This window comes from Rhinopithecus bieti, unplaced genomic scaffold (genome assembly GCF_001698545.2).
Source record: "Rhinopithecus bieti isolate Rb0 unplaced genomic scaffold, ASM169854v2 scaffold_25396, whole genome shotgun sequence".
Lineage (NCBI taxonomy): Eukaryota > Metazoa > Chordata > Mammalia > Primates > Cercopithecidae > Rhinopithecus > Rhinopithecus bieti.
In genome coordinates this window covers 2026691-2043560 of record NW_016812016.1, presented here as the reverse complement: position 1 = coordinate 2043560, position 16870 = coordinate 2026691, and the positions used below count along the sequence as shown (strand labels likewise).

Sequence of the window (16870 nt, the reverse complement as noted above, 5' to 3'; positions counted from 1 at the left end):
GGGAGTTATACATGATATAAATGATGAATTGATGGGTGCTGACGAGTTGATGGGTGCAGCACACCAACATGGCACAAGTATACATATGTAACAAACCTGCACGTTATGCACATGTACCCTAGAACTTAAAGTATAATAAAAAAATAAATAAATAAAAAAAGAAAACACTTTATACTTTTGCTAATAAACTCAAACACGAGGTCCAAATCTTAGAAATATCTTAATAGAAGGAAGATTAAAGCACAATTGAATGCCTACTTAAAACACTACTTTATACAGCTATATCACGGTGAGGTTCAGAAAGTTGCATTTCTGGATATTAATAATTGGTCAGATAATTTCTTTTAAGCAGACATCACATTTATTAGCTACTGCAGATGTTGCTTACTTGAATCCATGCGTGTTTATGTATTTATAACATACCACTAGGTAAAGTTTCATATAGGAATTTAAACACATGCACTTAGAGGAAAGGAAATATCTCATTTGTCTTTGTATTATATGTAACACCTACCACTGTCTCCAGCATGTAGTAAGGAATTAAATAAATGTTTGTTGAATTAAATGGGAAGTTCAGAGAAAATAACTAAGTTGATTTTCATATGAAAATAGTCGCAGGGAATTAACTCAAGAATCTCAGATTAACTTTCTATTAAAGTGAAGGTTACTTACACTTGCTCCTTGAAAAGAAGATAATATTCTAAGATTTAACAGTCAACATTAGGTGAAATGCATTATATTTCAAAAGTAAGTGCTACTTTCCATAAGGTGTGGAAGCTGTTCTCTAAAAGATAATGCCACAGATAAATAACAGTCACAGCCAAGGGAAGGAAGGGTTCCTTGCCTAGGCAGAGACATTAACATAAAACTCTGCTCATCAGCAGCTGATGGTTTAGAAGGGTTAAGTGATGAAGTATCAGATGTCAAAAGGACAAACATAGGTTCCATCTGAAAGCATTAACAATGAAAGAGTGCCCTGAACTTTGCTCTAACTCAGGAAGTTGGAATGGAAAACCAAAGGTACCCAGTGCCGTGCTCACAAATGCACGGCACACAAAATGCCCAATCGGTCATGGCACAGCTGTGCACCATGTGAGTTTAACCACAGCCCTGAGTAGCCAGGGAGGACAACAATCTATTTTCTGTTGACATATAAAAACAAGTTTATAAACCATCATTTTCCATGTTTCCAATAAAGGCAGATCTAGTTAATGAAGGCAGGGAGGAGTTAGGTAAAGAAAATAATCCCCAGTTCTACTGTTATTTTTTAATTTTTTTGTAAGATACAATCAAACCTTTGAGAAAACTTGATCAAGCAGACCACTGCAATCATCTTTTCCTTGAAGACAAATTCTTCAGTTGGGTATCAGGATCATGCCATTCTAGGTTGAATTACTTCTTCAGATGCGTAACTCTATAGTCTAACTCAAATGCCTCTACACATGGCTGCATCCTGAAACTCCTCTTTTATCAGAGTGGTTCTATATTCAAGATCTCAAAACTCTAAAATCCTCCTCATGGACAACAACCTCCCAGTCTTCCATTTCTCCGTTGCTCCCAGTTCTCTCCTTCTGCTCTCATGGGAACCCCCAGCCTCTAGAAATTTCCCTAATCCTTGTTCAGTGGCATGAAGTGCATGCCATGGGCAGCCAATTTTAACTGGCTGTCACCAGGAATGAGAATACCTACTTTCTATGTAGCACTTCACAATCCAGAAAGGGCTCTCTCAGGACTTTCCTTATTTGACTTTATTTCCAATAGGTCTTACTATTATTACTCTTAAAGAAGTAGCAAAGGGCCGGGTGCGGTGGCTCATGCCTATGATCCCAGCACGTTGAGAGGTTGAGGCAGGAGGATGGCTTGAGGTCAAGAGTTTGAGACCAGCCTGGTCAACGTGGTGAAACACCATCTCTGCTAAAAATACAAAAATTAGCTGGGTGTGGTGGGGCACACCTGTAATCCCAGCTACTCAGGAGGCTGAGGCAGGAGAATTGCTTGAACCTGGGAGGTAGAGGTTGCAGTGAGCCAAGATCATGCCATTGAACTCCAGCCTAGGCAACAGAGCAAGACTCCATCTCAAACAAAACAAAACAAAACAAAACAAAACAAAACAAAACAAATGAAGTAGCAAGGGGAACTCTGGGTCTCCCTGAAAGCTTCCTGATACTAGGTTGTCATTAGCTGTCTGTACTTCTGCCCCTTGTCTGCCTCAATGGTTCACAATGGCAAGACAGTGACCAATAAGCAAGGACCAGCCATGATCATGCTTTCACCATTCTTAAAGAAAACAACTGGTCCCTGGCTTGGTGAAAAGACTCAGCCTCATTAGCATCTCCAACCAAATAAGCAACTATATCCCGAAAAAGAAATACAAACTAGATAAAGCAGTCAACAATGTGCACTGGCAGTGAGGCAGCCCGAAAAACAACAGTTGTGTTAAACCAGAGTTCTACATGTAGTTGGCTTGGAAGATTAAGTTAAAATAAGTCGAATGAAACCTACCCATGACTAAAATGGGTATGTGTCTTTTTGCTTCCAACTCTCTTGAAAAAGCAACAATGATGTAATACTATAAATCTTCAGTTAATTAATTCCAAGATTTTGCAGCAAGCTTTGTACTCTTATCCTGTATCACATACCATCTGTCTATGGTGAATATTTAGTTCTCACTCACATCCTGCTTCCTAACCCTTAGAATAAATGTATCTTCTTAAAAATAAGAAAAATGTTCCGCTAGACCAGAGGAAGATAAGGACTTGTATTTTAAACAAGCTGATATCATATCTTCATAATCTACTGCTGCCATCTCCTGTGTTAATGAGGCAGCACCTTCACACTTGTGAAGAAATGTAATAGTACTTAACAGAAACAATTCTTAACGGTCAGATGGCACATTTTCTACATACATAGAGGAAAAGCAGCTTAATTCTGTTACCTCTAAGTGACTTCGTCTCTCAGCAATCACACGTTCATCCTTATTTCCAAATAGTTTCTTTGGAGGAAATTCAAGGGCAGCAAGCTGAAAAAGACATTTTAAAAGACATGCATTAACACCACACCTATTAATTGTTGGGCTATTATTAATCTATTATTTGAAATCTCTTCCATGGGGTGAAAATAAAGAGGCTGAAAGTTTAAAGATAGTGGGTTCTGCTTTGCTTTATCACCAACTGTGTGACCTTCAACAGATAAAGCAACCTTGGCTCAGATTCCCCAGTGGTCAAATGAGAAGACAGGACAATGGGAACTCCACGGAAGAATGAAACTGATTCTCAACATTCTGTCTCGGTGACATACCAGACTCTGTGCCAGGTTGTGTTTTATACTTTTTGTTTTTTAAAACATGTTTGTTCTTCTTTCAGTCCCCCTTTTTAACTAGAATTCAATTAGTTTTGTGTTGAAATAATAATTTGAAAATTCAACCTATACACTACCTGAACATTCTGTAAAATCGTTTTCAGACTATTGCTAAGGTTCTCTAAATATTCAGTACTGTCTTTTCAGTTACCACTGCGAATGAAGACTGCCCATGCGAAAAGAGGACTTCTCTCTGCATCTTTTCACCTTGCTTCCTAAAAGTGAAGGTTCAGATTTCGTTTTAGCTTGATCTTAGCATTTCATAGTATTTCTCTTATGCTTTCCTTCTTGAACGTACAAAAATTATCAACAATAAGTTTTACTACAGATTCCCAGGCAAGAGAGGATTATATAATCTGGCGAGAATCCAACTAGCCAGTGTTGCCTTGGCTGAATAAATGCTAAGGAGCAATAATTGCTGCAGTTGCAGAATTCACTATTTCCTTCCTTTCTCAATTTGTCGGGACCAGACAAATTGAAGCCAACGAAGCATTACCAAGAAAAAAATGAGCATTTCTTCCATAATGTAGGGCACAATATGTCACAAAATTCCAATTTTATGTCTATGCAAATCACTAAGTTGATTTAAATTTATATTGCCACAGTGGGAGTCAAAAATTAAAGACTAGCATCTGTATATATAATACTTTTAAAACATAGTATTAAAGTATAATATACATACAGAAAAGTGCACATATCACAAGGGAAGAACTGGAAGTGTTTTCGAAATCTGAACAAGCTGTGTAACCAGCACTTGGATCAAGAAACAGAACACTGCCAGCACCCCAAGAACTGCACTTGCTCCCTTCCAGGCACTTCCTCTCACCCCTACAAAAGTTAATGCAGGCCTGACACTATGACAATAGCATTGTTTGTTTTTTTCCTACTTTTGAACTTTCTGTCAAAGATGTCATACAGTATGAACTCTTTTGTGTCTACCTCCTTTTGTTCAGCATCATGTTTGTGAGATCCAACCATGCTGTTCTGTGTAGCAATAGTTTGCTCATTTTTACTGTGGTATGGTATTCCACTATGTGAACATTCCATAATATATTTGTTCATTATCTTGCTGTTGGGCTTGTTAGCTTCCAGTTTTTGGCTACTAGAAATTGTGCTGCTATGATCACTTTCCTATAAATCTTCTGAGAAACGTATGTACATATTTCTGATGGTCATACTCTTAAGTGTTGGAAATGCTGGGTTATATAGTGTGTGTGTGTATTCAGCTGTATTTGAAACTAACAAATGGTTTCCAAAACAGTTTTAGTAACTGACACTCCTATCAGAAGTGACTGAGAGATGTGGTTGCTCCAGATCTTCACCAGCACTTGGTACTATGGTCGTCCTTCTTAGCAGTGCTGGTGGGTCATGTCTATTGTGGTTCACATTTGCATTTCTCTGCTGACTGATGTTGTTAAACATCTCTTTACCTGCTCATTGACATCTGGTTAGTCATTTTTAGGAAGTGTCTGTTCAACTCTTTTGTCCATTTTTAAATTCGTTGTGTGTCTTTTCCTTAAGTAAGAATAACTTGCCTTTTCACTCTCTTAAAGTTGTCTTTGATGACTTTATAGCCTGTCTTAAAAGTTGACTGAAGTTGGGCAGATGTTTGTTTCATTCCCTCTAGTGTTCTTTCTACCAAAGCAGAGAAACCTTGGAATGGGTTGAAGGTAACACCAAGGGATGGGTTTCCCCATCTCTGTTTCTCACCAATGTTTAGTTGGTTGACATCCAACTTTAAAATCAGTTGAAGGTAAAGTGAAAGACCATGGGCACTGAGGCAAGACAGACACCATCTGAATCTTGGCTTGACCACTAACCAGCTTACTAGCTACGTTTCTCTGAGCCCGAGCATTCTCCGCTGAAATAAAACCATAGAAAATGAAACCAAACTTTAAAAGGGTTCCATGAAGATTTAGTGAATGGATTTTAGCTATATTATTAGCTGTTAGAGATCTGGTAATTACTGAGCAAGTGGCACGCCCACATTCCCGTGTGGCCTCTCTGCATCCACTGGGAAGCCGTGGTGACGTGGCTTCAAGGAGCAAAGGGTTTTCCGGAAACTGGCCTCACTGGCACAAACACACTCCCCCCATGTTGCAGCTCAGAGAAGACAGGTATAGCAGAGTTCATCTTCCGGCTCCCTCCAGCCTCCATCTCCTCCAGTACAAATGTACCTCCCGCTTCCCCCGATGCTGTGGTACTGAAAGCTTGGCAAGCATGCTTTCACAGTTGGTTGTTTTGTCGTTTTCTTTATGTGGCTGATGAGGTGATGTGGTTTCTGTCGGGGGAAATTTATAGTCACACTCACATGATCAATCAGAAATCGTGCAATAAAAGGACTTTAGGCAGTGGAAGTGGGGAGGGAGCAAGCATTCACTTCTCCTCCTAATCAATAGTGGCGTTCCCTCTCCAGACCCAGATGGAGGCAAGCATTCGGTGCTATTAATATTCAGCCTGTGAAATAACTATGTGTAAATTATGTACAACACTCTTGTTCAGATTTTAGGAGGAAAAGGCCAATTCTAAGTGACTTTCAGGCCTATAATCACAGGACCATGACGCTCAACTGTCTGACTTTAGAGTTTAAGACACCCGGGCCCAGAGTTAAGTGACTTGGAAAGGCTCAGAGTCATGGGGGCAAAGTCAGGACCGACTCCAGGCCTCTCGGGATAAAGCTATAAGGGGTGTCTGCAGTGCATGAAAGACACTGTCGCAAAGTCTTTGGGGATCTAGGGTAAAGATGAAAGAGAGTGATTCCTCCTAAGTGTATGTAACCAGAAACACGAACATACCACTCCAAGGCAGTCATCAACAGTTCCAACAAGAGTTGTCAATGGGACCCTGCTGAGGACCTGTACCCCTGCTATTCTCCACTCACAGCAGTGGAGAATAGCAGGAAGCAGGATAGGGCTGGAGCTCCCCAGAAGTCCATTCCAGGACATACAAAGTTAGTTAGCAACTATCATCTTAACCCTCTCCAAGTAAAAACTAAGAACAATGGTAGCTATCTTTATAATAAAGTATGGGTAGGATGGAGAAAAGGACAGTTGCAGAAGTTCCAATGAGGCTCATGATAGAAATGTGAGCTAATGGGCCCACGGCCTATAGGTAGAGCTGGGACATGAACAAGCCAAAGAAGAAAGCCAAGGCCATAATGTAAAATATAGGAAAAACATGCCCCCATTAAAATAATGATGTTTACATCAGAAACAGCTTCAACTGCAACATGAGTGAGTCCCTTTCCTCTGATATAGTGGAAACCACCTCCATGTCTCCTCTTTAGAGAATCCTAACAGTGCCACTTAGGCCTTGCTATCTATAAGCTCAGGTTGGACAAGATGAAATTGCCAGTTCTGTAAGTTAAAAAATGTTGAATATCAGCAATTTCATCTAGCTAAATCCTGCATAAAACTTAGACACTTAAGTGACTGCTAGGGTCACTTCATTTTCCATCAGCTGTGCTATCTGCCAAGTAGTAAAAGTATCTCATTTGATGGCTGCTGATCAGCTATACCTAAGCCAATCCATTTGAAAAGAATATTTTTCTTAAGGCACTCAAAAGTAAAACAAAAACTAGAAGTATCTTATATTTTAAAACATACTACATTAAAATAGTGAAAGCTATTGGGATAGCAGGGCAGGTGGCACAGGAGGCCATCTGGGGAACAACAATAGCTGACATAGAAGATAATACAGTCACATTCCTAAGTCCATCCTCCTAAAAGAAAAAAAGAGCATCATCTTTACTTGAATTGGCTTCCTCAGCTCAAATAAAGGAGTCTCTGAAAAATGAGGACTCTCATGTTGACCTGCTGAATGACTGGGATGAAGAAGGTGGAGAGCAGGGGCAGGAATTACTGCTTCATTCCTAAAATAATAATATAGCAAAACCCCTTACACCACAGGTTAGATAGCCAGAGTACAGAAGAGGGCTGGACTATTATCACTCCACAAGTGCAAAGCTATTGCCTCATTTATTTCAAAATAGATCAACAAAAGCAATTCTCTGTAGGATTCATTTCTGAAGTGTAAATGATTTAAACTGCCTAAATAGTTTTTAAAAATGGACAATTTACTAAGATCAAAAGAGTCACTGGTCAGGACAAATAACCGTGCCTGGAAGACCAAACAAAACAACCAACAACCAAAAAACCTTTTCCATTTTGCTGAAAGTGCTGTTTTCTGAAATGTAACACTTCTGACAAATTAAGAATGTAAGAGAGGTTCACAGAAGACACGATTCTGAATTGTCCCTGACCTCTCTACCCATGTCCCCCACACACCAACATCTTTTATTTGGTTTCTCGTGTTAAATAAAAAGTTTAAAATGAAATCAGAAATATTACCTGAACATTTTCATTCCCTCTCAAGTACTTTATATTTACACATTTTCATTTTATTGCCTCATTTTCTAATAGAACAGATATTCTAGTTTTGATTTTCTTGAGGAAAGTACTGTCAGGAACAGTGAACGACAATCTGTAGGTGGAGAGACTCCTCTTGGATTTCTCGGTAGCCTCTGACAAAGGAGATACAGTGTCCTATATTTCAAGAAATTTAAGTTCCTGAAGTTCTATATGTATTCCTCTCAACAACTACATTCTAAAGGGTGTCAGGTAAGTATTTCTGAATTACATAAAAATGTTCAAGATACTTGGGATTCAGTAATGGAGGAAAAAGAATTTCTTTCTTTCTGGTAAGATTTCATTTTCATAAAGAACAAGCATCATCATTTCCCCTTATAACTTTTTTGGAGACAGTCTCATGTTGAAAAGCATGACTACACCAAAAATAATCTTTCTGCAAGCCATAAAAATCGGTGAAGCCATTCTGGTTAAAGATGGTGGAGCAACGACTCGATTTGTTCCTTTCATCTTCTTCAAAAGCACCGCTACCACCACAAACACTGTCTCTGAACTGGGAAACCGCCACAGCTCAAATGATCGGCCAGGCAGCAGCATCCAGAAGACCACCACGGAGAGAAGAGATGATGGCAGACAAGGGTGGCCCAGAGCCACCCTCACCCTCACCTGCATTCCGCCCATGCTGGGATGAAAGAGACTAAATACGGGGATGAGAAAAAGATCAGGATGCAATTCCACTTAAGGAAGAAGGTGAGCAGGGGCTGTGAGAGGAGGAGCCTGGGGAAGTCCCTGTCTCCAGCGACAGAGGCAGGAAAAGCCAGAGAGCAAGCGTTTGGCTTTATCGCCCACAGCCAGCAACTCCACAGCCCCCATGAACCAGAAAACAAGAGAAGATGTGTCTCAAAGTGAAAGAAAAAATTGGTGAAAACAGTTTCAGGACAATTCTAAGTGGTGTGCGCATGCCACAGCTGCCCTACTCCTCCCCAGCGTCTGCCTCTCCTTGCTCCCACAAAGCACTGGTGTTTTCCCACAATTAGTCTACTTCCTTTAAAGATGAGAAATAATCAGAAGGAACCAAAACTGAAACTATGTGTAAAAAGGGTGAGGTGAGGTGACATTGAATGAAACATAAGCAAAAGGCAGCTCAAGAGGATACACCGTAAGTGGGATCGGCCAAAGCTACCCAGAAGGAATTCGGAGAATTAATAGTCACGTAGGAGCCACAAAATCCATCTCTAAATAGAGCCCAAAGGAGTAAATGATACACACGTTGAAAGAAGAGAAAATAAGGGTAAAAAAGAGGAAGAAAAGCAAGCCGGTTCTTGGAGAAACGGCTGATTCCAGGATGGGGCAGGGAATACAGACGATGAGCCTGCAGCAGCCTGTGGTGCCAGAAAGCACGACGGGCTTGAAAACAAAAACCCAAGACGCGGTGTCTCACAGGAACACAGGCATCAAGTGAAAGAGCTCCCAATGGCCAAAGCTGAGACAGTTTGAAAAAAATTAAAAGAAAAGTATTGGTAGATAACCCAAAATAGAATAATTGAATAAATAAATGGTGTGTTTAAGATTCACTCTGAAAAATAAAATAAAATATTGGTGGGTAACCCAAAATAGAATGACAGAACAAATAAATAAATGGGTAACTCAACTATCATTTCAGAATAATTCCAAATAATTTATGTAGATGTTTCACCCTCAGTAAAGTAGCCCATTATTTCCCCACTCCTGAAATGTGTGCCGTGCATAGTGACTTCCTTCCAAATAATACAGCGTGGAAAGGAAGAAAAACAAGTAACCTTACAGTAGAGAAACTTCAGCCACGTGATCAAGTATCAACAGTGGTAAGTCATACTGATAGTATACATCCTTGAGATGATATGATAAAATACCATTTTACCTCTGTGGTTTCCCTCCCAAAAATCCATAACAAGTCTTCCTCAAGAGTGTCAAGGTCACTGAAAACAAGGAAAGTATAAGAAACTGTCATAGTGAAGAGGGGCCTATGGAGATGTAACGACTAAATATAATGGGGAGTCCTGGGTGGGATCCTGGAACAGAAAAAGGCCATTAGGTAAAAACCAAGAAAATGTCAATAAAGTATAGACATTAGTTAATAATAATGTACCAGTACTAGTTCACTAGTTATGACAAATGTACTATACTAATGGCAGATGTTAATACTAGGGGAAACTGAGTATGGTATATGAGAACTCTGTACTATCTTCAGATTTTTTCTATAAATCTAAAAGTATTCTAAAATAGGACTTCTGGTTTCTGATCCTACACACGAGGAGCTGAAAAGTTACTCCTGTCCTCATGACAAGAAAAAAGCTGAAAAATAAATGAAGATCAACAACTTTTCTTAGATCCAGTGGAGAAGTGAGATCATAGGGCAAACTACTGCCCTCAGACTGCAGAGACAGGCAGGTGAACACAGAGAATCGTAACAGCCTGGCACTGAAGCCTGCTGCTGGAGCCAGTATTGGTAGAAACACTATGAATAGTAATTCCAGAATCACTGGAGGCTCAAATATAGACTAGTGTGATTGTTAAAATCTCTGAGGGTGGCCAGTCTTGAGGAAGGTCTCCACACTTTTGAGAGTTTTACCTCCAGGAGCCCCACCAGGTTCTCACTGTGAAGTTGGATTCTAGTTTTCAAATGATGTGTTCTCACTGTGACACTGGGGGATCGAGCAGGGGAAGGAAAAAGTAACCATTTTTAAATACTCCCAGGGCTCTCTGTTCTTCACAAGGCTTGCTCTCAAGAGAAAGTGTTTTACCAGCACCTAACTACCTTAGGTTTTACCAGAGCCTAACCGACCAGGGCTAAGTGAAACACTCGATGCAGGCTCACGAAAAGACTGAAAACTACCCCAGGACTATAGAAGGCTTCCTCTCACCGTATCTTACCATCACATCATGGGGCTGCTGTATCACAGGGGATTACAGCTGAAAGAACTGTAAGCCTCAGACCCTATTTTAAAAGACTCCAGGAAAGCCCAAAGACAACAACGGGAGACAAAAACAAGGGCACTAGAGGAAATTTTAGCCTCTGACACCACATCTATATCAACCAGTAAACCCAGCCTATATCTTAGCCAGATAAACATAAAACCTCACACTAAAAATCAATCTACCTCAATTCCTTTTGCCCAATATATCATGTCTAGCTTTCAACAAAATATTACAAGGCAAATTAAAAGGCAAAAACACAGTCTAAAGCTATTCTAAAATGAAAAAAAAACTTTAAAAGAATCAGTGCCTCTGCACCTTCCTCTCTTCCACAAAAAAAGGTAAGCCAGCAGGACTTAACAAAGAAATGGAAGAAACAAAAACATGATGGGAATGAAAGCCCCAGTAGAAGGAACAAGTGCAGAACAAGCACAATAAAAAGAGATTAGTACGTAGCACACAGAGTTGAGAAAATAACAACACAAAATAAAATGTGATAAAGAAATGTGACCCAAAAAGTTTCTATCTAACCAAAGGGTCTTTCAAGTGCGCAGGCTACAAATACACATTCTCAAGCAGATAAGAACTCAGATAAAACACATCCAGGCGCATCTTTCAAAAACATACTGAATGACCAAAAATATCCAACCATGAGATAGCACAATGTAAAGATCTTAGAATACAACTTTAAAAAATTGGGAGGTGGGAGAAAATAAAGTTAATTTTATCTCTGTTAGAAGAGTCAATTGGTAAATTGATAAAACGGAAACACATCATTTGAAAACTAGTGACCTTACCATTTCAATTTTAAAAGTAATCTTAAAGTCACATATATTTTAGAGACAATATATCATGTGGTGAAAAAAATTTAATTTGAAGTTCAGCAATTTCTTCAGTTTTCATTTTCTTTCACTTCTGTTCAAGTAAAATTAAATGTAATGTTTATACTTAAAAATAGCAGATCCAGAATAAACACAATGTCATAAAGTTGTTTCACCCTTTTTCCCTATTCTTCGATTTTTAAGTTCTTTTTTGTCAGTCTACATCTCCATTCTCTTATCTGTGCCTATTCATTTTGATACTTAAAACAATGTTCATTAAATGGTAACATTAATTATATTTATAGAATCATTTTGGGATAATCTTGCCTTTTTTCTTGTATTTCCTTGTATTATGTAAAATTTTATAAATGAACATGCATTTTATAGAAACAGTAAAAAATGATTATTCTTTTTACAAACTTAATGGAAGAGTTAAATGAACACCATATGTCTTTTTCTTTTAATAACCTAAGATTTGGGGCAATTGGATTTCAAGTCTCAGCTCAGCAAATAGCTGGTTGTATAATCTGGAGCAATGTATAAAAACTTCTCTAGTTCCTAGTTTCATCATCATGAAAATGAAGAAATTGAACCAAGATGTTTAAGTTTCATTTCAGTTCTGAAATTCTATAACTCAGATGCTGATGATTAAAATCTCCCTACACAGTGTTAGAAGTAACACTTTAGATACCGTGGAGATATTTTACCTATTATTTTGGCTATACTGCTTTTGAGGAAGTTATCTTACTTCCTATGAAATCTTCATAGTATTCTCATTTCAAGTCAGGCTCAGATGTGCAGAAGGAAGATGGGGCCTGACATAATAATGAAACATTACTTTTCAAGAGGTTGTAGAACAGAAAAAGGACAGACACAAACAGAATGCAGTATTCATGAGAAAACCCTTAAAATGGCATCTTTTCCTGTTATAGCTATTATTTTAACAGCAGGAGTGGGAAATGATGCAAAGATATTTGAGCTCTTATGGGAAAACTGTGTATTAAAGTTAAAAATGATGACTGAGGTCAAATAAATTGGATATTTGTGACGTATATGATAGGCCTAGAGAATGCTGAAGGAGAGTTTAACAACAGCCTTATGGCCTACTTTGTCTCATGATAAAATTGGGTTATGCAGAGTAAAACACAGGAAACAAACAAATGAGGATTACAATAACATATTTCTTAGGCCTAAGAAAAGCATAATAGCAAGTTTGTTTTGTAATTTAGTAAATAAAATATATTCAAAAGACAAAAGAACTGAAATAAAAGCCATTAAAACAGGAAATCAATAATTTGAGGCCTACTGATTTCCAGTGAAATCTGCCTTTCCCTTCTTCAGTGCTTGTGAAGTCTAAAATCCCAAGTAATTAGCTTTATTTTGGATGTTTAACCAACAAGCCTCTAAATTTTGGTTGAAAACAGATCTATATGAAGAATTTTCAAAAGAGTAAGCTAAGACAATCAGCATTTACTTAAATATTATAAGCTATTTTGTAATATAATTATTTTACAACTATTTGTGAATCCCAGGGTTGGGAATTATGAAAGCATTGAGGATCATCCATCTAGCAAGTTAGCTAGCTATATGTATATGTATGCATATTAGAAATATAGTCAGCATTCTCTCTGCTGATATTGTAATATTTCTTAATGATCTCAGAGTGAAATTTTCATCTACGAGTTGACTTTTCTCTTCTGATTCCCAGTGAACTGACACAGCCCAATTTTCTTCTAAGAGTTACCAGGCTCAAATCCTGACTTCAATGTTTATTACATTATAATAAGATAGGTCAGCCAGTCTGCTGCCATCAAGAAGACATGTAATGGAAAAATGTAATGGAAAAGTTTCCTGTTTTTGAAAGCCTTTTCTCTTGGCAAAGTTCACATTTCAGTTGAGCCAGACCCTGTATTAAGTGCAGGTGGTCTTGGAGGCAACAGACAGCATAAGCCATTTTGATAAACGGCATTGCCATTACTTTGGATATAAATAATGGCGGCCCTAAAATATAGAAAAGAAATTAAAACGGGTAATAAAAAGCCTTGCCTATCTTTTATTATTTTTAGCAATTGAGCAGCTAAAACTGGGCTATAAATCACTGAAGGAAAATTGAGAACTAATAAAGTTGTGGAGTCTTTACTAATAAAAGGAAAACATTTGACTTCTGTTAACACTCGATAAAAGTGTACTTTGTTGTCATTCCTCATTTACTAGTCATTTTCTTTACTCCTGTGATATCTGGCTATCTAACTTTTACCCAATTGTTAAAGATTAGAAGAAAAAATACAACATAGTACTCGAACTGGTCAAATCTGCTATAACCTGTCTTTTGCAAGTAGACCCACCTACATGGTAACTAGCAGCTTTTGAAACATCCGCACCCTGGAGGCTTGTGGCTGTAAATTTAAGCCATTCCAGCTTTTGAGAAATGCAAATAATAAAAACTCATCAAAAGGCTCTCATAATTCTCACATCTGACTAGATGGAAGCATTTCTGACTACTCAAAATTAATAGCAGCTCCCACGGCCTTATAAGAACAGCTGTCACTGAGAAATATACTCACAAACAAATACGCAATTCTCTTCCAAGTTTGATTTGTTAGAGGCATAAAGCAGCAACTCTTCAGGACAACCTAGCTGGATTAATAAGGGAGTAATGAGCTACCTTTAACCCTGATAGGGTAACTTAAGCCCGTACCATACAATATTTAGGAACACCTCTTCTGAACCTAGACCAGAGTTTGCAACATACTAGAACCTCCTGAAATATGAGCTGACTGAAGGAACAAGACAGAATTCCTCGTTGGTGGTCAATATGAAGCAGCCAGTGATTAAAATCAGAATATATCCCTAACAGAAGCTGCTGTCCTGTTGTCACCAAAGAGCTAAAACTTAAGAGTCATCCTAGGTATAAAATCAAATGTGGAAACATAGCTAGCACTACACCACCTTCCAGTTATATTCTGTATAAATATTGTAACTTTTCCACATGAAGTCTCATTTCCCCCAAAGCCCAGTGTCAGTTTCATTCAGGCATGACCCAGTGAACGTAAACTTGAGGACATTCATATGTGCCACAAAAATTTTTTAAAGTAAAAAATACTTCAGATCTGTGAATATTAAATATTTCATTTTTAAGAATAAATATGCAGATGAACTAACTAAAGTGTATTTTCCATTTCTTACTACGATTCGAATTGTCGCAGAGACAGACATGACAGGAACCTGTCATTGCTATCCATGGAGACTTGCTATGTAACAGATTTTTATAGGGAACAGGCTTTCTTATCTTTGGTCTCATCTGGAGAATTCTGTGAATTTTCCCTTTTAAAGTGAACATGGCCACGGAGAGGGAGGTTCAGACAAAGAGCATGGGACCAGTAATTAGAAGACATGAACCTTGCCCCATGCCCTAAGTCTTTGTGTGACCTTAACAGAAGTCTTCATAGGTATTTGATTCCTCGTTTCTAAATGAAAGTTGGACTATCCAATCGTTAAGACCCCTCAGGGTGCCGGCATTTCACAATGTGCAAACAGTTCCAAGCTCATTGCGATGGAAGTTTCCTTGTTTATTGCAGAGGAAAGAGTAATAAAGTCCACATCTTTGGTGATCAAAGAGACAATTAACATTTCTTCTTCACTGTCTAGGTTTGAATGAGTCTGTCATTAATTTTGACAAGAATATTTGTTACTGGAAATCATCTTTTAGGTGTGGTGCTTTGCACTAATGAAAAATCAACCCACTGCTGAATTATATCAGACATTCAAAGAAGAAATGGTACCCATCCTATTGAAACTATTCCAAAAGATAGAGAAAGAGGGAATCCACCCTAAAGCATTCTTTAAAACCAGTATCACCCTAATACCAAAACCAGGAAAGAACATAACAACCAAAAAAGAAAACAACAGGCCAGTATCCCTGATGAACATACTTGCAAAAATCCTCAACAAAATACTAGCTAACCAAATCCAACAGCATATCAAAAAGATAATCCACCATGATCAAGTGGGTTTCATACCAGTGATGCAGAGATGGTTTAACATACCCAAGTCAATTAAGTGTGATACACCACATAAACAGGATTGAAACAAAAATTCCATAATCATCTCAAGAGATGCAGAAAAGGCGTTTAACAAAATCCAGCATTCCTTTATGATTAAAACCCTCAGGAAAATCAGCATAGAAGGGACATACTTTAAGTTAATAAAAGCCATCTATGACAAACCCACAGCCAACAATATATTGAACAGAGAAAAGATGAAAGCATTCCCCCTGAGAACTGGAACAAGACAAGGGGGATGCCCACTTTCACCACTTCTATTCAACATAGTACTAGAAGTCCTAGCCAGAGCAATCAGACAAGAGAGAAAGAAAGGGCATCCAAATCAGAAAGAGGAAGTCAAACTGTCACTGTTCACGATGATATAACTGTACACCTAGAAAACCCTGAAGACTCATCCAAAAAGCTTCCAGATCTGATAAATGAATTCAGTAAAGTTTCAGGATACAAAATGAATGTATACAAATCACTGGTGCTGCTTTACACCAATAGCAACCAAGTGGAGAATCAAATAAAGAAATCAACCCATTTTACAATAGCTGGAAAAAAAAAAAAACTTAGAAATATATACAGGAAGTGAAAGTTCTCTACAAGGAAAACTACAAAACACTGCTCAAAGAAATTATAGATGACACAAACAAATGGAAACACATCCCATGCTCATAAATGGATAGAATCAATATTGTGAAAATGACCATACTGACAAAAGTAATCTACAAACTCAATGCAATTCCCATCAAAATACCACCATCATTTTTCACAGAACTAGAAAAAAAACCCTAAAATTCATAGGGAACCAAAAAAGAGCCCATATAGCCAAAGCAAGACTAAGCAAAAAGAACAAATCTGGAGGCGTCACTTTACCCAATTCAAACTATACTATAAGGCTATAGTCACCAAAACAGCATGTTACTGGTATAAAAATAGGCACATAGACCAATACAACAGAATAGAGAACCCAGAAATAAACCCAAATACTTACAGCCAACTGATCTTTGACAGAGCAAACAAAAACATAAAGTGGGGATAGGACACCCTATTCTACAAATGGTGCTAGGATAATTGGCAAGCCACATGTAGAAGAATGAAACTGGATCCTCATCTCTCATCCTATACACAAATCAACTCAGGATGAATCAAAGACTTAAAAAGAAGACCTGAAACCATAAAAATTCTAGAAGATAACATCGGAAAAACTCTTCTAGACATTGGTTTAGGCAAAGCCTTCATGACCAAGAACCCAAAAGCAAATGCAACAAAAAATAAAGATAAATAGACGGGACTTAATTAAACTAAAAAGCTTCTGCAC

At 38.1% G+C, this 16870-nt stretch overlaps 1 protein-coding gene across 1 annotated transcript in view; it reads right to left on the bottom strand.

The window, feature by feature from the left end:
• Nucleotides 1–16870, bottom strand: part of KIF16B (kinesin family member 16B) — a 316846-nt gene that overhangs the window by 41961 nt on the left and 258015 nt on the right. The window contains exon 25 of the mRNA XM_017895492.1: nucleotides 2936–3019. Within this exon, the coding sequence (XP_017750981.1) occupies nucleotides 2936–3019 (84 nt within the window). The remainder of the gene's footprint in view (nucleotides 1–2935; nucleotides 3020–16870) is intronic.